Source organism: Malaya genurostris, chromosome 3 (genome assembly GCF_030247185.1).
Source record: "Malaya genurostris strain Urasoe2022 chromosome 3, Malgen_1.1, whole genome shotgun sequence".
Lineage (NCBI taxonomy): Eukaryota > Metazoa > Arthropoda > Insecta > Diptera > Culicidae > Malaya > Malaya genurostris.
This window is the reverse complement of record NC_080572.1, coordinates 223283972-223296316: the sequence shown is the minus strand read 5'-3', so window position 1 is coordinate 223296316 and position 12345 is coordinate 223283972. Positions and strand designations below refer to the sequence as shown.

The 12345-nt window shown below is 37.3% G+C and overlaps 2 protein-coding genes across 2 annotated transcripts in view; one reads left to right on the top strand and one right to left on the bottom strand.

The window, feature by feature from the left end:
* Window positions 1-276: 276 nt before the first annotated feature.
* Window positions 277-9400, top strand: LOC131434550 (proclotting enzyme-like). The gene is made up of 4 exons (XM_058601371.1): window positions 277-1057; window positions 8405-8806; window positions 8872-9207; window positions 9265-9400. Exons 1-3 carry the CDS (start codon window positions 376-378, stop codon window positions 9123-9125), a joined length of 1338 nt encoding a protein of 445 aa, XP_058457354.1. The 5' UTR covers window positions 277-375; the 3' UTR covers window positions 9126-9207; window positions 9265-9400.
* The window catches only part of LOC131434549 (uncharacterized), a 157993-nt gene continuing 154799 nt past the window's right edge, over window positions 9152-12345 (bottom strand). The window contains exon 7 of the mRNA XM_058601370.1: window positions 9152-10402. Within this exon, the coding sequence (XP_058457353.1) occupies window positions 10161-10402 (242 nt within the window). The 3' untranslated portion in view covers window positions 9152-10160. The remainder of the gene's footprint in view (window positions 10403-12345) is intronic.

Below are 12345 nucleotides of genomic sequence, written 5' to 3'. Positions count from 1 at the left end.
ATCTTATAGTTAATTCAACCATGAGACTTGATAACTGATTATCTTAGGAATTATGATAAATTTGAAATACGAAAAAAATAAAGCTTCAATACAATTACAGATGAGCGTTATGCCCAAATCTCAGGTCTAACTTCAGGCGATTGCACTGTCATATCACCGGTAACGATTCCTGTCGACTGAAGTAACGATCAGCGGCACTGCGATAAGCCTCCAACTGTTCCGTCCAGCAAACTTCCTCGATGGTTTATCAATCGGTCTAAAAACGCTTATTCAGTTTGATTAAACCGGTTCCACTTTTTACGTTTGATTTCGTTCGCTCGTGTTTCTGTTTTCGATAATTCGTGATTCACAGTCGTTTTGTTGGTAGGATGAACGATGGATGTTACTTTGTGGACGAAAAGTTCATTTTTAAGAATATTTGGAATATTGCTCTGTTTGAATTGTGCTGTTGCAGCTGATTGTGGACGACGGAAGATAAAGTTACAGCAACTAGTAACTCATGGCTACTCCACTTATCCCGGTGAATTCCCGTGGCATTCGGCAATCTTCATGGTTGCTGGTTTCAAAAAGTCCTACATTTGCGGTGGAACATTGGTCAACGAACTGAGTATCGTTACGGCAGCCCATTGTGTGACCGATTCCGCCACCGCACTGGTTCTATCTCCAGCCCTGCTTTATGTGCAATTAGGAAAATTCAAGCTAAATTTGTTTTCCGATACGGTACAGGAACACGCAGTGCAACAAGTGATTATTCATAGTGATTTTCAGCAGGCGACAAGCAAATATGACCTTGCGGTATTGAAATTGGCTACGCAGGCAAAGTTTACCGATTATGTCCAGCCGATATGCTTGTTTCCTCAACCGGTGGTGAATTATAACGACGGAACCGGCCGCGGAGTGTCGGTTGGGTGGGGATATACCGAGTTCGATGCCCTGTCGGATGACCTACGCGGGACCACCTTGCCACTGGTCGGTTATACCAAGTGTTTGGAAAGCAATCCCGATTTGTTCGATCGAACGTTGTACGATGGAATGTTTTGTGCTGGACACAGAAATGGTACGTACAGTAGGGATGTCTATATTTGCGTTATGAATGCATCAGTTGTTTAGAAAATATTCCTGCTTGGGCTGCAGTAAATAAACTAATAACGCTTTTTGCCTTTCCCATAGATAAAGGTTATACAAATCAATATGAAAACCGACTTTAGAAACGAGACCCGGAGGAATGAGTGTCGTATACTATGCGAATCAGTTCGACGACTACGCCAATTGTCTGTGTGTGTACATGTGCTTGTATGTGTGTATGTGAGTTCAAATGCCTTGTGGTCCCTGAATATTATTTGAATACTAGCTGAACTACCCGGTGTTGCTCGGAACTACTTGCTATCAACAATTCCCTTATTTGTGCATCTTGACTGAATAATTTCGATGTATTCGTAATAGTTCCCAGTTCCCGGTTCCGGAAGTACCGGCAATAGTGATAAATATAAATTAAAATGAAGCTGACTTTGATTTCTCAGAGACGGCTAGCGTGACAACCTTTTGAAATGTACAAAATTTAAAAGTTTTTAGAGGTCCACAAAATATTTTTTCCCACCAATAATTTTTTTATTGATCAACTATTTGTTTTTATAAAAAAAAAAACTTGAAGTAGGTGATGCCAGAGACATAGCCGCAAGATTGGCGTAGGACTGCATTCGAGATGTTTATAGATATTAACTAATTTGATGTATACCAATATTTCATACATCTCAATATTTGAGTGAAAGAAACTGTCAGAAAGCTGTACGGAATTCATTTCGGGCATTCAGAAGGCTCGAATTGTGAAATTTTCTACGATATTAAACACTTTTCGAACATGTTTTCGAACGCGAAGCAGCCAAATGCTAACTTTATTTGCGCTCGATTGGTGCGCACAGAGCTAATGAAATTATTCTAGATTTGCGCTAAACTATATCCGATTTGCAAAAAAGTAATCTTAATAGTTCTTTAGATAACATTCAGAGTCATTAGAAGAGCTGATTTTGTACAATGTACCCCATCGTTGTCCACTTTTCGTTTTCTTTTTCTCCAATGCAAACGACCAGCAGCAGGATGACGCAATCGCTCTGGTTTGAAACGAAACTCACACTACAAACGTCCACCAGCAGAAATACTCACAGAAGAACTAGTTATTGTTTTTCTGTGTGTAGACTTGAGGAATGGACCCTAATATTCGCCATTGGTTACAGCACCAGTTGAATAATTCGGGGTGTAGTTCCATTGTCTTGACATAGATGAAGGCCTGCGCACTCGATGTATTTCCGTCTGAATTATCATAGATTTAAGCTAGAAAACGTGCAACAGGGTCTATTTAGATTTAAATTTTGAGAGTCAGTTCCATAGTTTCCGCGCCTACCCGGAATCTGATTCAGAACAAATCGGAATTAGTGGTTAAATTCACTAATATGGATCTCACTTCGTTATCTCGGATGCAGTCTAACCAGTTTTCACTATTTCAAATTATCTTCCGGTTCAAGAATTACACGATGATAAGTGATTGAAGTTTCCAATTTTCGATCAAAGCACGATGCAAAAATCGTATCTTCTTTAATCAGAAAACAAAACTAATTTGTTGGTCATGTTTGTTGATGGTCATACGAACCGACTCGGACTATATCGGATTCCGGTTCCGGAAGTACCTAACATAAAATAGTGGAACTGACTACATTTTCTCAAAAATGGATATACTAAACTGAGAACTGTTTAATTTTGTAGTTGAAGTTCGAACATTTTTTTTTTGTTTTCTTTCAAGAATCAAAGAAGAAGAATTTGAAGAGTACTTTAGTAAGGGGTAATTTTTTTTGTTGGTATCTCGTAGGCAACACTAGTTTTGACAGATCACGCGTGAATCGTGATTACAACGTCTAACATTTGGTGAATAGGCGCTGGCAAAGTTGGAAGAACTTCCACTATTTTATCGAAAAATTGTGTTCATTGACGAAGGCCATTTCTGGCTGAAAAGATACGTCAACAAGCGAAATTGTCGCATCTGGAGTGAAGACCTGTCGACTATCGACGCATCACAAGAAAGTTACTGTTTGGTGTGGATTATGGGTCGGTGGCATCATCGGCTTACTTTTTCAAAGGCGACAATGGTCGGAACGTTACGGTGAATGGCGAACGCTACCGTGATTGAGGATTTGGTTTTGCTCAAAATGTAAGAATTATGCAAGCCTGATATGTGGTTTCAACAAGACGGTGCAACATCGCACACGGCACGCGAAACAATTACCAAATTGAGAGCCGCATTCGATGAACATTTTATCTCACATTTTGGGCCCAACAATTGACCGCCTAGATCGTGTGATTAAAGAATTTCTTGGTATATTTCTTGTGAGGCCATGTTAAAGCTCAGGCCTACAAATATAATTCAACAACGATTGACGCACTGGAAGCCAATATTAAAGCATTTATTCGTGAAATACCGGCCGATATGCTGAAGAGGGTGTGTCAAAATTGAACATTGCGCATGGACCATCTGAAGTGGAGCCGCGGGCAACATTTGCATAAAATCATCTTCAACTATTAAGTTATATTGATCGTTATATCGATCTCATTGATTTTCTCGTTTTTTTGTGGTGTTTTTTTTTTAAATAAAATCCTATATCTCTTAAAAAATCACCCTTTATTATAAATGAGAATATGAGTGATTAGATAAATTACCGATAGGTGAATTAAACAAGTTTTTCTCCGCACACTACACGGTGCATACGGTTAACGATGAATTTTTAAAGCATTTAAAAATTCGTCGTGAACCGATACATCCTCCATGGGCAAATCTGACCTTGAAACGTTGTAAATGCGCTAAACGGTCTGCATTAAGGAAATTATCTAAACGGCCTTCGCTTCAATTGCGATCTCACTATATCTACCTCAACAACCGCTATAAACGACTAAACATGTTATACGATGCTCACCTCCTTTGAGTACAAAATAATCTAAAAATCAACCCTAGAAGATTTTGAAACCACTTGAACGAACAAAGGAAAGAATCAGGACTTCCCGATCAGATGACGTTGAATCATCGGCAATATCTGATATTTGCTACTTATTTCAACGACATTTCAGCAGTGTATTCTCCAATGAAATTCTTTTGAGTAATCAGTTCTCCAAAGCTATCATCAATGTTCCTAGCCGCTCTCCAACTAGTTCTCACCCTTTCATAACAACTGCTGTGATTGAAAAAGCGTGTATTAACATTCCTAATACCAAGCCTCAAAAAAAGTTGGAACGGTAACTTTGAGCTGTCATAGTTCAGTTGTTTTTCAACGGATCTCAATAAATTTTACACCCTCGAATTTTGTACAGTTCGCCGATTATTTTAAGTATGTCATTAATGACAAACGGTTAAAAAACTCATTGAAAATGTGATTTTTTCCGTTCCAAGATTTTTCTCACGCACAAAATATGTCCCATCTGCATTTATAGAATTTTCAGAACTTCAACTTTCTCGCGTCATAACTTTGTTGTTAGTCAACCGATCTTCGAAATTTGTTCACCATTGGAATGGTACTAGTTTCAGAAATAAAATGCACTAAAACATACGTAAAATAGAGTTGTCTACCTTAAATTATAGAGAAAACTGTAAACAGAAGACCACAAAAAAGTTGGGATTTTTTAAAATGGTCGTAAATATCTCTGAATTCAAAGCGATGACCTATATGTTTTTATACATTATTCGATTGCTAGTCAATCCAGCTACAATTTATGCTAAGCTGACGTTTTTGCACCATCAAAAACAACCTGAAAATATACAGTGTAAATGCAAATATTGACAAAATGCAAGCGATGACTTGTATATTTTTCGCTCTATCATCTATCTATCTATCTCTTAGAATCATTATCATAAAGATTGTTTTGATGAATAAAATTATATATTCTCTCAAAACAACTAAAAAAATTGGTAGAAATACATTCAATTTCTTTTCAGCGGAAATATATTGCCTAAAAATACAGAATTTTGAACAATATTAGTTTACCGTTTTTGATACTTAGAGTTGGTTGGTCTTTAAACGCACAAGAAAAAACCTGTTTTAATCCACCTAGTGGTGTAATGATGCCTTTCTCATCATCAACTAGTATAACCTCAGAGTAAAGCAGTTCTCAGATCGATAAGACCATTTCTGAGAAAACGAAGTGAGTTCCACTATTGCAGGTACTTCCGAAACAGAAGTCCGGGAACCGGTACAATCGAATTCGGTTCGAGAAAAGTGACGATATCCGGTCGTTAATCGAAAACCGGGAATCAGAAAAGCCGACATCAATTTGTTTGGCCGTCTACTGACAATGACTATCGATTGGACTAGTTTTGAGGTACGTTTAGAAGTTAGTTTGTTTTTAGATTCTCCTTCAGAACATTGAGTTTAATTTGTTATAAATAATCGTGAGTATTAATAACAATAATTAAGTGTATAAAAAGTGTATGTCATCGCTTTAATTTCTAAGCATTTTGTAAAAATAACTAAAATTTGAAATTTTTTAGTGTTTGTCATTTATTTTTACGACCATTGTAAAAATCCCATCTTTTTGTGGTCTTCTGTTTACAGTTTTCTCTATAACTTTAGGTAGACAACTCTATTTTACATATATTTTAGTGCATTTTATTTCTGAAACTAGTACCATACCAATTGTGAACAAATTTTGAAAATCGGTTGACTATCAACAAAGTTATGACTCGATAAAGTTGGAGCTCTCATTATTCAGTCGCGACGTTGATGCCAAAGGAAACAAAATTAGACAGCAGATAGGGCATTTTTTGCGCTTGAAAAAAACCTGGAACGGGAAAAATTACATTTTCATTGATTTTTCCTAACCGATTGTCAATTGTAATAATTCGAGGGTGTAAAATTTATTGAGATCCGTTGAAAAACAGCTGAGCTATGACAGCTCAAAGTTACCGTTCCAACTTTTTTTCGGGCTTGGTATTTGGAGTGTTAAGATGAAATCATCTTCCAAAGTTGGACCGGATGATGCAATCTACACAAATGAACTACAAAATAGCAGTAGCAAAACTCAATAGACTTGGTTTCAGTGGATCGTTGGTAAATTGGCTCGAGTCGTGTCTAATTGGTCGCGAAATGGCTGTGAAGATCGGAGACTTCATTACAGTGTCTTTCGCTGTCAACTCTGGAGTCCCTCAAGGCAGTCACATAGGACCATTTTTATTTTTACTTTACCTCAATGATCTCAACTTCATATTGAAATGCCACAAACTATCCTTCGCAGACGACTTCAAGCTATTTTATTTAGTTAAATGTCAAGAAGACCCTCACTGGTTACCTACGACTATAGCATCTCGCACAATATACTGAAACGTGAATCTTCCATGAAAGATTTAGGTATCATTCTTGATTCCAAGCTGGACTTCAAAAGTCACATCGATTATGTGATTTCAAAGGCCTTCAAGCTCTTGGGTTTCATCTATCGTGCTACCAAGAGCTTTACTAATGTACACTGTCTTAAGGCATTATATTGTGCTCTTATCCGTTCGACGTTAGATTATGCAGCTGTTGTCTGGGCACCTCACCATCAAATCGACATTGCACGCATCGAAGCTATCCAGCGTAAATTTGTTAGATTCGCTCTGCGCATCTTACCTTGGAGGGATCTCACTAATCTTCCTAGCTACAAAGACCGTTGTAAACTGATTGACCTGGATCTGCTATCTGTTCGTAGGAATGTCTCCAAAGCCGTTTTTGTTGCTGATTTATTACAATCACGTATCGATTGTCCCGAACTTCTGCAATTGATTAATCTGGACATTCATCGACGTAATCTACGCTCTCATCGTTTCTTGAGTTTACCCATTGCACGAACAAATTATGGTTACAATGAATCATTTTCCAGTATGTGCAGAACATTCAATAGCTGCTTCAATGTTTTCGACTTTCATCTATCTCTATGATCAAACAATTGTTTCATTGTCACTTGTTAGATTAACATTGGATCAGGATTTGTCTGAACCCGTTTGTATTTTTGTTCAAGCATCACTAAGTCTTTCTCCCATCACCATTGGAAACTAATCAGATTCGCTCGCTGATACTAACCCTTTCGCTACCCCTCTCATTTTCTTCGTCTTCTTTATTTCTATTGTAAACTAATCACATTCGTTTGCAAATACTAACCCGCTCGCACTTCCTTCTTTTCTCCGTCTTCCACCTTCTTTTCGATCACTAATTAGATCTATTTGCAGATTTTAACCCCGTCTTTCTCTCCGTCTTCCACCATCTTTTCGATCACTAATTAGATCTACATGCCGATTCTAACCCCGTTGTTCGTCCACGCTTACTTTTCACCTTCTCCACCTACCTTCATCATCAATTTACTTATCCATTTTTCTCTTCTCTCTCTGGCCGATTAAGCAAGAACACTATTGCTGCCCTGTAATGCTTGGTGTCATCAACTAGATATAGGGTTATAGGTTTAGTTTTAATTATTAGTCTTTATTGTTAGTGTTAAGTCTTGTTGTATTTGTTGGATCATTGTAATCTGTTGATGCGAAAGATGAGGAGGTTTTATGACTGCTGGAGAGAGAGATTGCCAAATTTCATCTCCATCGGGCTTTTCCCTGCTCCCAAAATAAACAAATAAACAAACAAACGTTATTGCCCTTGCATAACTTTCAAGATAACTACCATTTTATGCTCCAGTTTGACGAACTCTGTATGTGAAATTATTTCGAATGACAGCTCATCGCTCTCAATATGTATTTTGTTTTTAACTATTTGAGTTCAAAAGAATGCAATAAACCTTGAACTAATTTTACTGAAGCAAAATCAATAATGTTTTTAGGCTGGTCGATGCATCCTTTGAATCATAATACTTACCACAAAATAAACAATTCTGAGTTATTTTGTTCAGTCGTTAGTTATTACGGGCATATTCGAACAGTTAGGACCTTTTGTAATGAAAAATTTTAATCATATGTAACAAGTTTTATAGGCATATTTAGTTTGCTGCAAGCATACTTTCCTTTCCACATTCAGTAGCACTTCTGTTCCACATTCAGTTCTGTCGTTGCATAAACTTCCTTAACTTTGAAAGGTGAGAAAATTGAACTGCCAGGGTACTGATAGTAAAACGACAATCTGATCACAATTTCCAGTCCACCGGTTAAATAGCTTATTCAGTTTGCGTATAATTTTATTTCGCTCTTTGTCATGAGTTTGTGTTGTTTCAGCGCATACTTTACAGCTGGTCATTGTCGCGGACACTGTTTACTATACGCACAGATAAGCAAATGATTACTGAGTTTAAAACAACTCGTGACAGCTGATTGGTCCATTATTTTCGAGCATTGCCCATACACTAGAATATAAAGAACACTGAAGGGACAATCCTAACTTCTCTTTTTCTTCTTTAGGAACCAACGTCTGCAACGGTGACAGTGGCGGAGGAATGTACATCAACCAGAATAACGTGTGGTATCTGATCGGAGTGGTGTCGTTCACGGCCGCTCGGGAAGAGAATTCCAATCTATGCAGCACCAAAGATTACACGGGCTTTACGAAAATCTCCGCCTTCGAGGATTTCATCGTTAATAACTGTGGACTGCAAGTACATGCGCCACCGACAACTGGAACTACGAAACAACCGTCCAGTGGAGTTGCCAAGAAGAAGCATTTCTACGCTTCAAACTTCCCGTTAGATTCGAAAGTCAACTGGTTTCAGGCTGGAGATCATTGTAGGTCCCTGGGACAGCATTTGGCGGAGATCAAATCCGAACAAGAAAACATCAAGCTAAAGGAAGTGATTGCCAAAGCAGGTGACATATCACACACAAGTGTAAAAAAAACATTACAATTTAACTATTAGTTATGTAACTTACAGGTACGGAAACTGATGCCAATGGAAACACTCATTTGAAGCAATTCTGGATTGGAGCCAACGATCTGGGGGTCAACGGAGTCTACAAATGGCAATTTAGTGGTAAACCTATAAGTTTTACCAATTGGAGAAATGGTGAACCCAACAATAAGAATAACAACGAACATTGTGTAACAGTTATGGGTAACAAGCAGGCCCATTGGGTAGATGTCAACTGCAAGGGAAAAAGACAAGTCCTCTGTGAGGTGTGGAAGTAATGAAAGTTAAGCAAACTGCCTGGTGGTAACTTTTATCTTAGTTCTTCAATTTTATTACACTCTGGCCGGCAACACAACGGAAGTAAGAAATATTTACAATCGATGCTTTTCCTAATAATAAGAATAACTTTTTTTGTAGATATTCTAAGCACGAGAAAGCCACGGTTGAGAATTTTATTCGTGTCAAGAATGGTATCGCAAACGAAAACAATAGACTAAATGATTGTACTTTTTCCCAAAAAATGTGTTTTCATTCCGTCTTATCGATCATTAGATTAAAATTATTGTAGCAAACAGATGATCAACTGACTTTGGATTGTATGGTAACATAATTAGTTTAAGGCACAAATTTCCAAATAACCAGGGTAGCGTGCTCTTTGAGCCAATTTATTATGAATCAAGATGAGCTATTCCGGATCAAAGCATTGTCCCAAAGGATGAGATGGGAATCAATACATTTGGTTGAATTTGATGGTAAAATTGCCTATAAACGGGAATCTTTAACTGGCTTGGTAAAAACACAGAAGCAGTTCCAGGAATTGGAATTTTTGAACTCGCTCTCTATCCTTTTTTTTGTAATTGTATTTTACTCAGCTGTGGTTTTCTCGCGCTGATGAACTCTAAACTAAGCTTTTTCTATCATAATTTATTTCTTATAAGCTACTCAATGAGTTAGAGAAACATTATTTATTTGAGCTTAATCTTGCCTCTAGATAAATAACTTTGCTCCTTTAATTACATTTCTACGTCTATAATTCTAATTTCACGATCCAGTTAAACGACTGCATTTGACACAACACGAGACAATGTGCCATTTCAAATCCATTAAAATCAAAGAGTTACTTATTAGCTAGAGATTTGAACAGACTTGCTTCTTTGAAATTGGCTCAGGTTTTGAACACTTAGAGTTATGGAGAAAAAGACAAACGAAAATACAGCAAGAATTTGCAATCTCAACGGCAATCGTCCCGTTGGGATGGTGTAGACTTCGTTCATATGGTGGCTGCTGATGGATGTCGCTGTATTTCCAGAAACTCAAACTTCGCAGATAAAGTACGTCTCGAAGCTGCACGGGGTGTCGTTCCACTTCAGTCCTTTGCCGTCCCGATTCCACAGCTCCAAACAGTGTTCCTCCTCGCCATTTTCGTAGCGGAAGTTGTTCGGTTCTCCGGCGTTCCAGTTCGTGAAGGACAGTGGACGCCCGTTGGATATCCAGAAAAAGCTACCTTCCTCCGCCAGGTCGGTACCGGACGTCCAGAAGTGTTCGGTTGCTAAACCTGTAAAGGAGTGATGCATTAGATGTGTAGGTACATTCATTCGAAAACAAACATTCGAGAGGCTAGTGAAAATATCTGGAAAAAATCACATTGATTTACGTTTGATTTTGAGTTTAAAGTTTACAAGCGTCAAAAATGACACAATTGTAATTTTATCCCGAAATTTAGTCATTTCGTTAAGTTATGTAATGATTACGGTATGTAATAACATTCCTGGCATTGTTCATAGATTAGCACTTTCAATATCACCCTCAAATAATTTGACGTATAAAGTAAAATACGTCTTACATAAGTAAAAGTATCTGTTTGGGTGTAAACTATCTTTTAATTCTTGTTATTAGCATTTTATGTAGGATCATCAATACGAAAAAAATATTTAGATGAGTGCAATATAATACTAACTTCAAATGGTATAATTAGCTGGTTCTAAAGACTGATGGTTTTGATGTGATTGGTGAGAAATACGACATTCAATGTAAACTAGAGTATTGGTAAGATCGAAAAATGTTACTTATCTTATAACACTGAAGAACATAAACATGACAAAAAACTCACTTTGAAGAATCACATTCAATGAATCCAGACAAAGTGTAATAAATATATTGAATGTTGATATTCTCTCATGAACAGAAATTCTAAGCTCTGTCTAAAAAACAAATTATTAATTTATAAACAAATTTTCAGACCAGCCATGCTTTATGCAGTACCAATTTGGTCAAGTTGTTGTTCCACCAGGAAGAAAACGCTTCAAAGGAATCAGAATAAAATACTGAAAATGATTTTGAAGCGTCCTCCCTGGTTTAGTACAAATGAGTTACACAGATTCACAAATATAGAACCATTAGATGTAATGTCACATAATATTATAAGCAAATTCCGACAAAAATCGATGCAATCTTCAATTGAAACGATTCGCTCTCTGTATTTGTTAGTAAGTTAGTATATAAGTTCCTTTCCCACATTACATAATACAAGTAGGTTTACAATTTTCCAAACACAAAAATCACAGAATTGCGGAAGCAAATGATGTGTCCATGGTAATAACCAAATCATGTATATAATAGGGCTGAAAAGTCACCACATGTGACTGAACACCCAATTTGAATTTTTATAATTTAATTTTAACTCATATTCCAATAATTAGTTATTTAAAAAAATGTGTACTTGGTGCCGATGAATTCGGCTGTGTTTCGAAAACGTTGGAAGTTTTCGTACTCTTCTTGTTCTCTCGTGCACGCTATACGAAATCAAACAAAGCACGCTGTGTGCTTCGTACGCAAAGGCGGTGATGTTTTCTTTTTCCGTACCAGCACGTACCGGTTTTGCTTTGTCATTTTGTATGGCGGTTTGAAAATTTCGACACTCATTGCCCTATAATTTCGGAACCGAAAGTCGGATCTGGATGAAATTGCACAGTATCTTTTAAGAAAATCAGAACTTTCATTTAAATTAAGATTTATGATAATCGGTTTAACCGTTCCTGAGAAATGGAAGTGAGTTCCGTTCATGGAGTTTTTCTTCATTATTATCAGTACTTTCGGAACCGGAAGGCAAGGACTAGTAGTTCCAAAGTAGGAACAACTGCCAACTAAATGAAGTTACCAGTAAATTTGATGCAAATTGAAAACTTTGTACTTATCGCTTTGTAATACAGGAACAGGAAGTCGAATCAGGATCGACTTTTCGGTGTTTTTTTTACAGAATTTTAAGACCTTAAGCAAGCCATGGGACCATAAGACTTTTTGTTTGCATTTAAATTTGTGCAAATCGGTTCAACCATCTCTGAGAAAAGTGAGTGACCGTGCACCGGAACTTGGATCGGGATCAAATTCAATAGCAAATTCTTCCTTGGTGCGAAAAAGATTGTAATAGCAAGGCCATCGTTACCTTCTGTAAAATTAAAAATTAAATCACAGGAGTGTTCGCTCACTAGCACGCACCAG